This window comes from Hibiscus syriacus, unplaced genomic scaffold (genome assembly GCF_006381635.1).
Source record: "Hibiscus syriacus cultivar Baekdansim isolate YM2019G1 unplaced genomic scaffold, ASM638163v2 tig00003721_pilon, whole genome shotgun sequence".
Classification (NCBI taxonomy): Eukaryota; Viridiplantae; Streptophyta; class Magnoliopsida; order Malvales; family Malvaceae; genus Hibiscus; species Hibiscus syriacus.
In genome coordinates this window covers 1,851,420-1,867,130 of record NW_024061981.1, presented here as the reverse complement: position 1 = coordinate 1,867,130, position 15,711 = coordinate 1,851,420, and the positions used below count along the sequence as shown (strand labels likewise).

Sequence of the window (15,711 nt, the reverse complement as noted above, 5' to 3'; positions counted from 1 at the left end):
TTTTTTTTATAGGAATGGAAGGCCTCATTAAAAACCCCCTTCTTGGTTAAAGGAGCTTAGGGGTAAGCTCCTTAATCAGCGGAAGGAGGAAAAGAGTGCCTTAAATATTTTATTGATAATAAAAGTTTACATAAGATTTAAACACTACACCAAATTACATCACATAAAACTTAACAACTACTTTCAACTAGACCTCCTCGCTGGATCAGAAAATCCAGTAATAGAGCCTTACAGTCAACCTATCTTTTTCTTAGCTAAGTTATCAGCCTCCCCATTGCTTGCCCTTGGAATCCACCTCACTGAATGAACCATACCATTTAAAAGAGACAAAATCTGATTAACTAAAGGCGAGTAGAAAGCAGGAGCCAAAGCCGGTGATTGAATCCATTCCACTACCGACTTTAGCAGATGGTTTCAAGGGTCTTCACACTACTAATAGGTCTGTCCAGAAATGGCTCCCTCCACCAGCTGATTTCTTTAAATTTAATGTCGATGGTGCAGTCAAAAAGGATGGGATGACGGGCGGCATTGGGGGTATCCTCAGAAACCATAACGGTTTCGTTTTAGCGACGTTTTCAGAAAGCACAGGGCCACCCCCTCTAGCAGAGTTGAAAGCAATTAGGAAGGCTATCAACATTTTCTACTCCTCTGTTTGGGTTTCAAAGGGCAGATTAATTCTGGAAACTGACTGCAAGAATGCAGTGGAGTGGGTCCACTTACCCAATCTCTCTCCGGTGTTTTTTAGTAATTTAATCAAGGAAATTAAGTCTTATGTAATGTTCAGGGGTTTGGTAGTGCAGTTTATTCCTAGGTGTTGTAATTGGGAAGCCGACAGGTTAGCTAAGGCAGGGATTGGCTAAGTATTTGTTGTTTTGTAAAGGCTTATAATGTATGCTTCTGTTATTAATAAATTGAGGTACTCTTTTCCTCCTTCCGCTGGTTGACCTTTTCCTATTCGAAAAAGTCAACCACGAAGGAGGTTTTTAATGAGACCTCCAACTTCTATAAAAAAAAAATACCTGATGAAAAGAAAAATATATGAAATTTTTCGAACAGAATTGTAAAAGTCAAACAAAACTTGAATCTTACAACTCCAATATCGTAGGGATAAGTCTAGGTAAAGCTGTCTTTAATTGCGTGCGGGTGATAAGACCAACCATTTGCCCTAATGCTTCCACAGAAGATACTCGAACCTAATGCAAATAAGAATATAGTCAACAGCATTAAACTCACTTTAGATCCAAGAAACAGGATGCAAAATAAAAGTACATTTAGATCATTAACAAACAAAAGTAGAAGTCATATAAGTGACTGACTGGATATGCTTTTCGTGAGCAAGTGATTTTCTTAAGGAAATTAGTTCTCTTTGTATAATTTATAATTGTTTCTTTTATCCTCTTGGATGAACACACAGAACTAAGAAAAACACGAGGGAGTCTTGTCCTATGTGTGTAGGTTTTTCCCCCAAAATCAAGCAACAATAAGACCATAATAAAACAATGTAATATATTCATATATATACTTTTAGGCTTTTAATACATAAATGTATAAACAAATATCTAGACTTGGCAAACCTTAAGATCTCGGGAAGCAGCCCAGACTCTTAACAGAAGTTCAAAAGTAGAATTCAGAAATGACCTGTGTAAAAACATGTAATTTTAGGCCTTAAAAAATCAGAAAATTATATAAGGTATAAAAAAAGGAACCAATAAAATTTGTATTACTGTAACTCACATGACATCGCCATCGATCAAGGAATTTGAAGGGAAATCAATTTTACATTGCCAGACAGCTTGACACCAGCACTTAAAAGCTATTGTGAGAAGAACATATCATCATGGGTTAGTCAGCTGCCAATATAAGATATGCAAACATATATCTAAAACGAATCATCAAAGTTGAGAAAAATGGTTGAACATCAAACCAGGAGAACAAGAAAAGAGGTAAACTAACATAAGAGAGCAACATGAGTTAATAAAATTTGTCAACAAACAGAGTCAAAAGAACCAACTTCTTTCACCAGCTACTTCATATCAGAGAAGAGAACCTCATATGGGTAAACCATTACTTATATTTCAGGCATACATGAAGGTCATGAAGTTCAAGCTCCAAAGAAGAAAACTTCAATGAAAATTGAAAGACATGATTAACTTATTAAAATGAAATCCAGATGCTAGCAAAGACTGAAACTTAAAAATTTTAAAAGATTTCAAGAGAAATCAACAAGGCCACTCCGTGCTGTGAACATTACTATATAACTAAGTTTTTGAAAAATAAAGAGGCCACTTATATTACCATTTGCAAATATTGGCCGGTGGACATCTGTAACATTTCTAAGAATAGGTAAAACTCGGGAAAGCACGCCTTTCAAACGTGGAGTGAACAGCAAAGCTTGATTGAATTGAATAAAAAAATGTTAAACAAAGAAATTGCAACAATCCAAGGATAATTCAAGTTAAAAAAAAAGCACAAAGAACCACAAAGGTAAGTTATTAACCATCAGCAGAAGCGAAATCTGCAAGTATTTCAATCATAGCTGGCAAGGCTGAGCTTGGCCCTGACAAATGAAGAAATATTTCCTCCATCATCTGCAAAACCAAGACAAACCATGATTATGACCAACTTGATATGGTTAATAAGCGAAGAGCTTGTAAAGTAAAAGAAAATACAAAACAGAAGAGGAGAGGAGAAAGAAAGCAATCAAAAAAAAAATCTTAAATAAACAGCATCCCTTTGCCAATATGCAAGAATTGAAATCCTCCTCTCTAAATAAACGTCATACACGTGCTAGTGAGAGAAGTTCCAGCTTCTCTCTAACCCAGGCGATTCAAATTTCAAATTTGAACGAGCCCAGGCGTTTTTGAATATTACTCTCTCCTCCGATACCTGTTGTCCGCCATAGCCGACCGCCACCCGTCGCCGCTGTTAGCCGTCCGCCGCCACACTCCGACCACCGTTTGACGCCCTTTTTTCCTGCGAAGATCACCGGCTCTCGGTGATTTCAAATCTGGCCTGAGTTTTGCGATTGAGACTGTCAATCAACGCAGATCTTCAAGAAGTCCACTGCCGATTTACGCCACTTTCCGCCGTCCGTGCTCGTCACCATCTCTCCACCGGACTCAGCATCTTCTTGCGACCAGAACCCTCCTATCCTAGTATCTCACCATGGAGCCCCAACCCCTGTCTCAGCCCAAGCAATCTCGAGCTGCAACAATAGCGGCAGGTGCAGCCTCTGGAAGCAACAGCAGATCTGGTTTTTCCTACTCCGGTAAGGAAAAACGTGAGATGGAGAATGAAAAGGAGAGGTCAAAGCTTCGGAAACGAAACAGGCGAGCTTTCACCAGACGTTTGCTGGCTGGTTTGAGGCATTATGGTAATTTCTCTCTTCCCGTGCGTTCTGATATGAACGCTGTTCTGGCAGCCTTGGCCCAGGAGGCAGGTTGGACAGTTGAGCCCGACGGCACTACCTACAGGCACTCTCCTACCCACCATAATCAGCAAAATTTAAGAGCAGTTTCTGCGAGGTCAGGTGAACGTCCTCTTTCAACCAATTCTTTGAAAAAATGCTCTGTTAAAGGAACATTAGACAGTCAACCTCCTGTTGTTAGGATTGATGATAGTGGTATGTCTCCTTCGCAAGGTAGGAATTATAGGATCGAGAAGCTTTCTTTAGTGGAGGCAACACCTGCTCTTTTTGTTGTTGAAGTTGATCACCATGGGACCAAGAAGGGACTTATTGTCTTAGGGGCTTTTTGTTTGAAGATGAAAGATTTTTAGGTGATATGGCTTTTGTAATGGTGTATATTCCCATATGAGGGTTCGGTGTTACCACTTGTACTTGGTATTCTATTTAATAAAATATGAGGCACTCTTTTCTTCCTTCCAATGTTCTTCAAGAATAGAAAACTAGCAGCAAGCAACACTTACCAGGTCAGGAAGGTGTAAGCCTATTGCAACAAGAAGACTTGTTGCTGCTCTTTGCCAATCTGCACTGAGTTCCTATATAATAGTAAGCAAGACATGAAAACTACGAATCATCATCCATGAAAAATTAATTGCCTCAAGAAAGCATGTGAGAATTGGATTACTAGGCTACTTACCAAAGAGGGTTATAGTGTCAGGCAATACTAACGAGAATTATGTTTTCCTAGTTCCCAAAGAGACACCGGATGGTGGATTTGATGCCAGTAATAGTAAAAAAAAGGTCTACAAATTTTGATAAAACAAAAAGAAACTACAGAATCCCTCGGAAATATCATCTACCAATTCAAACATTAACTCAGCAACAGAAACAAGAAAAACCATGTTTAAATTTTTGCTCTCATTATACCAAACAAATTTAAAAGCCTAAAAGTCAGTCCAAAATTGAACGGTTACTAAGAGAGGGTGCAAAAAGTTGGTACGACAACCCAATTCATGCCAAAATCCTGAGCATATATAGGTGAGAACATGTTTTCTAGTTCTAAATGTATGCTATCAACTTCACTGCAACAAAAGGAACAAGAAACTCCAGCCATTTTACCTTGGAGGAGACAATCTCAGCGGTAGCAATTTTGGCAAGCTTGCAAAAAGTCAGTCCTAAATTGAACGGTTACTAAGAGAGGGTGCAAAAAGTTGGTACGACAACCTAATTCATGCCAAAATCCTGAGCATATATAGGTGAGAACATGTTTTCTAGTTCTAAATGTATGCTATCAACTCCAGTGCAACAAAAGGAACAAGAAACTCCAGCCATTTTACCTTGGAGGAGACAATCTCAGTGGTAGCAATTTTGGCAAGCTTGCAAATATAAGAAGCATCGATGTCATTTTTATCTAAAGCTCGAACTCCAAATGCCATTACTTGAAAAACTCCAGCCATATTACCAAATCTCTACAATTAAGTATCCAGAAAATTAAAATTTTAGTTCCAATTCATAATTTTCTAAATCTAAGAAAAACAAAAAGAAGAAGAAGATAATTATTACCCGACGGCCGCCTCGAGAAACAACGGAGCAACAGTCCAGCACTAGAAGAGGATTCCTAATTCAGTAACCAAAGTTCAGATTACAATATAAAGGAAATTGAATTGAATACACTTACTTGGACCAGAAAAAATGAATAATATAAACTTATTTGGAGAATAAAAAAAGGGGAAAAGAAGTACAGTGGAGAAATTTCTTTCAGGGAAGCCTCCATGGCTTCCCGCACCATGGGAGATTCATCAGCGAGCGATGATACGAGAACTTGAACGACCTCTGTTTTTTGTTAAAGAAAAAGACAGTTTATAAGAAAATTAAGAGTTAGCAACCGAAAATTCCTTATAATATACGATTTTAACTAAATTTTTTTCGATTTATCAAAATGACTAACAAAATCGCAATGCAATTTCTAAATCACAACGCGATCTCCACTATCGCAAATCAGTTTCCAGATTCGCAACGTGATTCTGACTATCACAACACGATAATACATAATCACAACGCGATTCTGACTATCGCAACACGATAATACATAATCGTAACTCGATTCTGACTATCGCAACGTGATTCTGACTATTGCAACGCGATTCTGACTGTCGCAACTATGAATTTCAAATTCGCAACAGGTTTTAGTTTCGCAACACAAATGTTTTGGGTATATACTTCCATCTCCATCTATCACTCTCTCCGGCGACATCCGTTCCTATATCCAACGAAATCCTTCCCCATCCGGCAACAGGTTTTAGTTTCGCAGCTCGTTTGTTTAGTAAATTAATTTACAATAATGAAATCATCTAATGTTGATCATGTTTGGATAGATTTGTGTTTTAGAGGGTCATGAGAGAATGTTCATGGTGTTTTACAATATATGCATTTACCTATGAAATCTTCAACTAAACTGTCATTAAAAAGTTAACTTATGAAACTCTAATGTTCGTGTTGCAAATAATTGAATTTAGAGCCCCTAAGTGGGGGCTATCTTATCAGAGAAAATGTAAGTTTATTTGTTAACCGACAATGAGATGTTGAACGATTCATTGCTTACATTAGTGTTTCGCAAGATGATGTTACATTGTATGTTGTTGAACCTAGAAGTAGTGAAGTTGGGTCAGTAACGGGTATATCACTAAGTTTTTCAACCCCAGTTTATGGTGCTCAAAATTTAATGGTTCCACCACAATTTCATCACCAAGAAAATTTTGACTCACCACATTTTCAATACCAAACACAATCTCAAAACCCACAACCTTTCCCTAATTCAAATCCCAATCAACTTTCAGCACCAAATTCTGGTTTTCGTATTGACCAGTTAGACGATGATGAGCCAACAGAAAAAATTGTGAGTACTAGTCAGTATTCGAAATTTGATCTTGGTCAATACCCGGACTTTGATCTTGGTCAATACTCAGATTTTGATGATGTTTCAGAAGAAGAAACAGGCCCTGCGTGTAATAATTTTGATATTGGTCAATACCCGAATTTTGATGATGAAACAGCCGCTGCCGAGGAAGATGTTATTGATGATAATGAGGAGGAAGTTACGACTGTGAATGAACATGTTGAACATCTATTCTATAATTCATATAACCCTGAAGAAGAAAAAGAAAGAAGAAGAAGAAATCCCCGAAAAAAAGTCCCCGAAGAAAATGCCACGGGAGTATAACTGGAATATGCCAGAATTACTTCAGATACCGGAAGAAGAGTTGGTAAAGATAGCAGTTGATTGTTACACAAAAATTATTCGTATCAAGAAAGATGATTGTTTTGATACAAAGGAAAACTTGAAGATAGCTTTGTATACGAAATGTGTTGAAGATGGCTATCAACTAAAAGTTAACAAATCAAGCAAAGATTGTTTCGAAACAAGGTGTATGATTGATAAAAACTGTACGTGGCGTATGATTGCAAAGAGGATAAAAGATTGCGAAATGTTTCAAGTTAGGACTTTTATTGATAAACATACATGTTCAAGAACCCAAGTTTTTCCTCACCATAGACAGGCAAACAAAAAGATGTTGGGTGGTTTTCTGGCCGAGTTAATGTTTTTGAATGGCAGGGTATATTGGGGACATGAAATTATGACTGACATGAATGCTCGGTTCAAGATTAGTATCTCATATTCTTAAGCTTGGAGAGCAAAATTTTATGCCTTGGAATTGTTGAGGGGGTCGCCAGAAGCATCGTTTGCCCAACTGTCGGCTTATTGTCACAATTTAAAGCTGAAAAATCCTGGGTCGGTAACTCATATCAAAACAGATAGAGATTGACGCTTTGAGTTGATGTTTATCACCATTGGTGCTGCGGTTAGTAAATCAATATAATTTTGTTGACTCATTTTTGTTAGTTACATGCATTTCACATTTAAATGATTATATTTCTTGTGTATATTATTTTGTAGATTCGTTCGTTTATTACTTGCATGCGCCCAGTTATTATAGTTGACAGAGCACATTTGAAAGGTAGATACCTTGGAGTAAACTTATTAGCAGTAGTCATGGATGCTAACAATGGGATATTGCCAATAGTTTACGGGGTTAGCAAATCTGAAACCTCTGATTCATGGGCATGGTTTATGGGGCATCATAGGGATTGCATAGGTCCTATTAGCAATCTGACAATCATATCCGATAGGGCAAACTCAATTGACAACGCTGTTAGAAGGTGTTTCCCAGATGCTTTTCATGGACTTTGTGGTATTCATTTGTATAGAAATCTAAAATCAAGGTCTGTTGGTATAAAAAATCACAAATTGACATACTGGAAGGCTGTAAAAGCTTATTTGGAAGTGGATTTTAATAAGCATATAAATTGTTTAAGACGTATTTTGCCTCAATGTGCTCAAACACTATAAGATGTCGGGTTTGAAAGATGGTCAAGAGTACATCAACTTGGAGTAAAATATGGTTTCATGACTTCTAATAGTGCAGAATCAATCAACGCTCTAAGTCGTCAGTCCCGAAAATTACCCATTACTATGTTAATGGAGTTTTTTCGAGCCTCTATTCAACAGTGGTACTACAAGAAAAGAAACCATGCATGTATTATTTCTTTAAATTCGTAACTTATCATATATTTTACTAAGTATTATTTATTTAGATTTACAGGAACATTGGAACATCGTGTTACACCATGGACTGAAAAAAAGATAACGAAACGTGTTGTGAAGTCAACGTCATGGAGAGTTGAACCATGTTCAAACACTTTGTTTGAAGTACTGGATAATAACTTTAATGGGCTTGTTGATCTAAATGCAAAGACGTGTAGTTGTATGAAATGGCAAACATCTGGTTATCCATGTGGCCATGTTATAAAAGTTTCTCTTCATCTAAACCAAGATGATTCAAGCGCATACGCTATGGATTGCTATACTACAGAAGTATATCGACAGACTTATGATGATATTATCTACCCTATTCCACATCCTTCTGAGTGGGACATACCAGATGACTTACAAACAGTTTTGCCACCAGCCATGGACAGAAGGCTACCTGGGCCGACCAAAAAGTCACGATAGTATACCATCTAAGGGTGAAAAGAAGAAGAGATCGGCATGTAGTCGGTGCAAGGAAAGTGGTCATACAAGGTTGACATGTGGATCACCAGTGCCATCACAATCATCTTTTCCTTTACCAAAATATGGATCCTCATCAAAATCCAAAGCTCATATGGTGTCAAGCAAAAGGCAATCAAAATCGCAATCAAAATCAAAATCCCAATCACAACCGGCTTCACCTTTTGGAACTATTAACTTAGGTGATTTTTAAATGCAAACGTTGTATTATGTGTATTTTATGCGTAAACTTTTAACATTTTCAGTTAGGCATGTATTAGTAACTTGAGTTTGAACATTGTTGTGATCTGTTTAGTTGTTATCACTTATTACACATTCATCGCTGAGTTTTTATATGTTAGCATAACACCCCTGGCTCCGCTCATATAGATAAAAATCAACTACGGTCTTAGCCCAAAGGGTATTATCCAGAATTGTTTCCTGTAGTTTTCTCCTCTCCACTTCATCTGCAGGAATGGTACTGGCCGGTAACTCATATGAAAGCCAACAATCATCCATCATGTCCGGCACGTGAGAAGATTTCTCAATAATTCGACATATTACGCCGTGTGAATCGGGCTCTTGAATGGTGGGAGGGACCTCTTCAACGATGACAGGGGCCTCTTGAAAGGTGGGAGGGGACTCTTGAGGGATGATAGGGGCCTCTTGAACGATAGGAGAGGCCTCTTGAACGATGACAGGTGAGTCAAGCTTCTTCTTACGGAGTCTTCGCACTATTGGGGTGAACGGAGACGTAATGGCACGTGCACGTCGTCTGATGCGTGAACCCCGTCGTGCAAGAAAAACCCGACATAAACATCCACCTTATTGGGCCGCTAAAAATAAATTAATACATAAATCAGTAAATAAAAAGACATGATATTAAATAGTGAAAACAAAGACAAATATGTTTCAAACTTGCACGGTATTCACCCAAGTCATTATTATATCATAGTTCACAAAATACATCAGATAACATTCCAGAAGTAAGCACTTATATAAACATTTAAAAGGACAACATATAGGTTTAGTGCATGTTCAAGGACAACATAAAGAGTAGTATTTTATTCTTGAAACTTAAATTTGTAACACTGTGAAGTTAGTATTTGTCTTTTTCTTTTGGTTGAAGTAATGCAATCCATTCAAGTTTCAATTTGCAGAAGAAGAATAGTTTCTGAAACTTAAAATCGCAACACGAAACTTAAAATCGCAACGCGAAAATGACTATCGCAACGCGAATTTGACTATCGCAACAAGATAATCGCAATGCGAAATAAAAATCGCAACGAGAAAATCGCAACTCGAAACCAAAATCGCAACGCGAAACTAAATTCACGTTGCGATTTTTATTTTGCATTGCGATTATCCCGTTACGATAGTCATTTCCGCGTTGCGATAGTCATTTCCGCGTTGCGATAGTCATTTTCGCGTTGCGATTTTAAGTTTCGTGTTGCGACTATTCTTCTTCTGCAAATTGAAACTTGAATGGATTGCATTACTTCAACCAAAAGACAAAACAAAGACAAATACTAACTTCACAGGGTTATTTTAGAACTGTTTAGCAGTATTAGCAGCAACCGAATGAATTTACTAAGCAATCTAAGTGAAATGGTTAATCTAAGTGAAATTACGAGTAAATCAAGTTAAATATGAAAAATCTTAAACTTACCTCGTTGTGTAGAGTATGAACCTCATTCTGAAATGATGCTACCATCTCACGTAGAGCCGCTACCTCACCATATAAAGTAGATACCTCATCACGCCATGCACCATTGTCATCGCGTAAAGTACCGACCTCCTCACGCAAGGCATTGACCTCATCCCATAACTCCCCTAACTCATCCCGTGGAGGTGGAGAACAGGGAGATAAATGTCGTGGCATCTTTGCCGGTCGCCTATCATGAGGTGATGGTGGAGAAGAGGCTCAATGATGTGGCGGAATAGGTGATGGCTCTCGTTGTAGAGGTGTATAGTGTGGTCAATCAGGTGATGGCTCTGGGTGAGGTGATGGCTCTCGAAGTGGAGGCTGCTCATCATCCGTGCCATAAAAAAACGCTTACTAGCTTGCCACCAATCAGTGGCAAGCTCAACCTCCGTGGGTATCAGCCTCTGTAATGGAGTGTTGGCCTCCTAACAATATAAAAGCTCAAACAAAGTTAAACGTGTACTAGTAATAACTTGTTTATATATGGTAGTATTTGTGTTAACTTACATCATTTATTGTCGTATACCGTAGTAACTCTTCCCAAATCAACAGCCGTCGTTTCCTCTTCCAGGAAATAGCCCTAGGAATATCATTTGAAGTTTTTAATGCATATGTCTGCATGTCGAGAAAAACCTCAAATATCCAAATCTACAAACAATATAATACACAAACATTAGTAATTATTAAATAATTAATTATAATTTTGGAAACATTATATAGAAATTCTTACCTTAAAGGCCCAAATAAAGCCTGACAAAGTGTATTTGGAACCATCGCCACGCAAACTTTTGCGATCATCAAAGGCAGACGACAAATTATTCCAGGTAGCTTTCCATAGATATGAACCCCACGGAAACAGGTTCCATGCATTTAGGTCATCTACCAATAATATTAGGTCCTTAGGAATAGGTTGTCTGGCCTTTCTACCTAAAAAGTCGTCATGCAAAAGTACTAAAAGGCATACTCGGACAACATCGACGTCATCCATCCGAGTAAAACCATCTTTCTTATTAAATAATCTCGTCAAGTCATCGACGTGTAAATTCGGCTTCTGCATTGAAAGCTAAGGAAAAACCCGGGATAACCATGATGGGCGGGTAATATGACTAGTGTATCAACCTACATCATCGTTTCCGAAGCGTAGACCAGTGATTAAGCAAAACTCCTCCCGCCTAAAACACGTATACGTCGGTGGAAAATGAAACCATATCTCTTCATTACCACGTTTTATACTCTCGGGTAGATCTCTAGTCATGGTCTGAAGCCACAAATGGGTCAACATAACATCTCCACCTGGATGTTGTACTTTCAGCCATGGCCCGAAGCAAGTATCCTCAAACAATTTTCTTTGTACAAGTGAAAGCTTCGACGCAATTGTAGTGACTAGGCTTATTTTATTCCTTAAGGTCAATTGAGCCGAAAAAAAGTTCTACAAAAATAATAAACATACCAAGTTAGATATACCAAAAACTACACTGTGAAGATATACCAAAAACAATAATAAACATAAAGAGTAGTAGTAGTTTATTCTTCAAACTTAAATTTGCAACACTATGAATTTCGTATTTGTCTTTGTTTTTTTGGTTGAAGTAATGCAATTTATTCCTTAAGGTCAATTGAGCCGAAAAAAAGTTCTACAAAAATAATAAACATACCAAGTTAGATATACCAAAAACTACACTGTGAAGATATACCAAAAACAATAATAAACATAAAGAGTAGTAGTAGTTTATTCTTCAAACTTAAATTTGCAACACTATGAATTTCGTATTTGTCTTTGTTTTTTTGGTTGAAGTAATGCAATTCATTCAAGTTTCAATTTGCAGAAGAATAATAGTTTCTGAAACTTAAAATCGCAACACGAAAATGAAAATCGCAACACGAAAATGACTATTGCAACGCGAATTTGACTATCGCAACGCGAAATGAAAATCGCAACGCGAAATGAAAATCGCAACGCGAAACTAAAATCACGTTGCGATTTTCATTTCGCGTTGCGATCTTCGGTTTCAAATAGTCATTGTCTAAAATTAAAACTTGAATGAATTGCATTACTTCAACCAAAAGACAAAACAAAGACAAATACTAACTTCACAGGGTTAAAGACTAAACAGTTTAGCAGTATTGGCAGCAATCGAATGAATTTAATAAGCAATCTAAGTGAAATGGTTAATCTATTATTGAAATTACCAGTAAACTTATCATCAATTTCAATGAAAAACCTAATAATGCAAAAATTTCAAAATAAAAATAATTAAAAAAACTAACCATCGGTGGTTGATTTGATTGATTTTTTATTTCTGATCGTGAATGATTGTGAGGGTGGCTCTGAGAGATGGAGATAGACGGATTTCGCCGGAGATGGGGACGGATGTCGCCGTAGAGAGTGAGAGATGGAGATGAGACTGAGTTGTGATTTAGGGTTTTAGGTTTAGAGTTGCGATTCCGGGATATATTAATATTCGTGTTTGGAATTTGAAAATAAAATACGCATTGCGTTACTAATGGCGCTTTGAAAATCGCATTGCGATAGTCAAAATCGCGTTGCGATAGTCAAAATCGCGTTGCGATAGTCAAAATCGCATTGCGAATCTGGAAACTGATTTGCGATAGAGATCGCGTTGCGATTTAAAGATCGCGTTGCGATTTAAAGATCGCATTGCGATTTTGTTGGTCATTTTGGTAAATCAAAAAAAATTTGATCAAAATCGTATATTATAAGGAATTTTCGGTCACTGAGGTTATTTTCTCGAAAATTAATAGCAGTAGTGATTAAACTGGGGCATAGTGAAATTGAAGTATACCTGGAGCCGGAATTGAACTCCCAAGGGAGCTCGAAGAAGTCATTGAACTCCCAAGGGAGCTCGAAGAAGTCATTGAATTGTGCTTCACAGCAAAAAGCAAATATTGAATCGAAAAGGAAAGTCTCACTACAGTAATCAGAAAGGGAAAGTGAGATTTAATTTTTAGTTTTTGTTGTTGACGTAAATCAGAAAGCGGGCTGATTTCCTGGCATGTTCCATTTCTATCCTGTATTGAATCTTTGGATTTTGTTGATTTCTTTCTTCAGCTCTTTTCCAATTTGTTTTCTTCCTCCGATGGCGATTTAATTTTTATCTTTGTCCAAAAAAATAATTAAATATGTGATGCTTTTTCCTTTTCTTTTTGGGTAAACTATACATATAATTTATAAATTATATGATATTTTTTTACATCCTTCGGGTATAAAAATTGGCTTAATACTATATGATGTCCTCCAATTCTTTAAAAAAAATTAATGTGACCCTTAAATTAAGAAAAAAAAAGTTAATTTGGTCCTTTAACCTACAAAATTAAGTGTTGATCGGTATGACGCTAACATGATAGCTTACAATGTTAACATGACAGCCTACCGTTATGGTGTAATAGTTCACATGTACTAAAAAAATATGGTAAATATACTAAATAATTGTTTTATTGAGTTTAAGGGTTAATTTAATTTTTTTAATTTTAAAACTTCTTTAAATACTAAAAATTTATTTTAAATTTAAAAAATATTAAAATATTTTAAATATTAAAATAAAACAATCTCACTAAAAAAATTTAAAAAATACTAAAACCACTAAAACACTATTTAAAGTTCAAAAAATAAATATATATCACAAATATAAAATGATAAATTATTAAAATTTAAAAATATATATTAATATATGCATGTAGCATATAAATATAAAAGACGACTTAACTATATTTATATAGTCGAATTAACAAAATTAATATGCTTTTAGATTCTTATACATGTCAACCATCATTAGAGATGTACGCATATCAGACATGATTACAGTATCATATAGTTATAACATCAACACTCACACAAAGTATTCTTATTAGATTAATCTAGACTTGCGAATTTTATATTTAAATATAATTAGAAAACTTTCTTGTTATTCTTGTGGGTGAGCAAACTGGACTCGAGCATCAGTTTTTTTAGTCATTTATGTGAATTATTTGAATTATTTGAGTCAACTTGAATTATTGATTCGGTTTTCGAGTTTGAACCGAGTTAAAATTTGAATTATTTTATCATCAACACTTACACAAATTATTTAAATTATTCGAGTCAACTCGAATTATTGATTTGGTTTTCGAGTTCGAACCGAGTTAAAATTTCAAATTTTCAAGTAGTCAAAAAACTAAAAATTTAGATGACTATTTTGACAAATATACGATTTGGTCTCCGATTTCCTATTTCTTCGATTTCTCATTCATTTTTTGTCAATCTCTATCAAATTTGAACCACATACTCCTAAATCATCATAGAATACATATATACTTTTAAGTTCTCTTTTTGATTACAAATTTTATATTTTTTTCAATTTAGCACCTTACTTTTGCATAATTTTTGTATTTCATCAGTTCATCCTTCATTTAAAGTATGTTTTTGACCAAATTTAAACCACATGTTCTCTAACCACTATAGAATACCTATGTAATTTTAGTTCCTTTTTGTGTTTTCTAAAAATGTATTCTCTTTTTTTTCAATTTAGTCTCTTAACTTTACATTTTATTCAATTTAATCTTTTTACTACAATTGTTTATAAATTCTTTCTTCACATTTGACTCTTATACTCTCGTCAAACTTTTACCCTCAAAATACATTTTTGGAAATAAAAAATTGTAAATATGTTTTATAATTTTAAATTGTATGTGATATATTAAATAAAATTATAATATGAAAAGAATATGAAAAAATATATATATTTTATATGATTAGAGAAAGATAAAAGCTGAAACGAATTCGTATCATTATACTATAAAAAGTTACAATAAATTTATATAGAAACTCGAACAACTAGACTCGAAAAAAAAATTCAAATTAAATTTGAAACATAAAATACTACTCATCAACTCGAAAAACTCAAAATCATTGGATTCGGCTCGATCGAATGCTTAAACCTTGTTATTCATGTCTAAAAACAAATGCCTGAGGTCCTTTCGCTCATCCTCCGCCTCTTGATAGAACTGGGTTATTATTTGCAATCGAGAATACTCGGCCACCGCTTGAGTGTCTTCTGGGTGGAAACAGTCTCAGAATAAGGGAGTTGTCCAGGTAAATCCTTTCAGCCCATTCTATTGGAAGCGACAGCGGCAATTTGGACACTTCTCCCCTACCCATCATCGCTCTCATCCTTGATCTGGTTCTCCTGTTCTTGTTCTTCCGCATGAGTTTGAAGAGCGCCCAGTAGATGCTCGTGATTTATTGCGATTTCATGGAACCCTTTGATGGCAGAAAAGTTTAGAAGAAAGAAAATTTCATTAAGTTTTCAGATAGATCCTCATTCTGTACAAAAAAAAATCTGTTTTGTTTAGCAAGTTCAATGGATGGTAGCAGTCATGCATTTGCATTTACCGTTATCTTAACTAGTATCATATCAAGGGTAGGTTCCAGTATAAAGGAGATCATCAATCAATCACGCGGTCTTGTAATTTTATGAAAACTTAAAACCTTCTAATTCA

The 15,711-nt window shown here is 35.9% G+C and overlaps 1 protein-coding gene across 1 annotated transcript; it reads right to left on the bottom strand.

Moving 5' to 3' along the window:
• Positions 1-1,075: 1,075 nt before the first annotated feature.
• Positions 1,076-13,092, bottom strand: LOC120182480 (protein SHOOT GRAVITROPISM 6-like). The gene is made up of 10 exons (XM_039187453.1): positions 13,020-13,092; positions 5,146-5,236; positions 4,967-5,021; positions 4,741-4,872; positions 3,928-3,999; positions 2,498-2,588; positions 2,296-2,391; positions 1,735-1,813; positions 1,575-1,638; positions 1,076-1,193 (listed from the first exon to the last, which is right to left on the bottom strand). The coding sequence occupies exons 1-10, from the start codon at positions 13,090-13,092 to the stop codon at positions 1,086-1,088; spliced, it is 861 nt and encodes a 286-aa protein (XP_039043384.1). The 3' UTR covers positions 1,076-1,085.
• Between the last annotated feature and the right edge of the window lie 2,619 nt (positions 13,093-15,711).

What these genes read in the sequence shown, in the direction of transcription:
- LOC120182480 (XM_039187453.1), bottom strand. Translation starts at nt 13,092, where the DNA reads ATGACTTCTTCGAGCTCCCTTGGGAGTTCAATGACTTCTTCGAGCTCC. An exon ending in TTGATCGATGGCGATGTCAT is followed by an intron (nt 1,639 to 1,734) that starts GTGAGTTACAGT and finishes GTTTTTACACAG; the next exon opens with GTCATTTCTGAATTCTACTT. An exon ending in CTGCTTCCCGAGATCTTAAG is followed by an intron (nt 1,194 to 1,574) that starts GTTTGCCAAGTC and finishes TATTTGCATTAG; the next exon opens with GTTCGAGTATCTTCTGTGGA.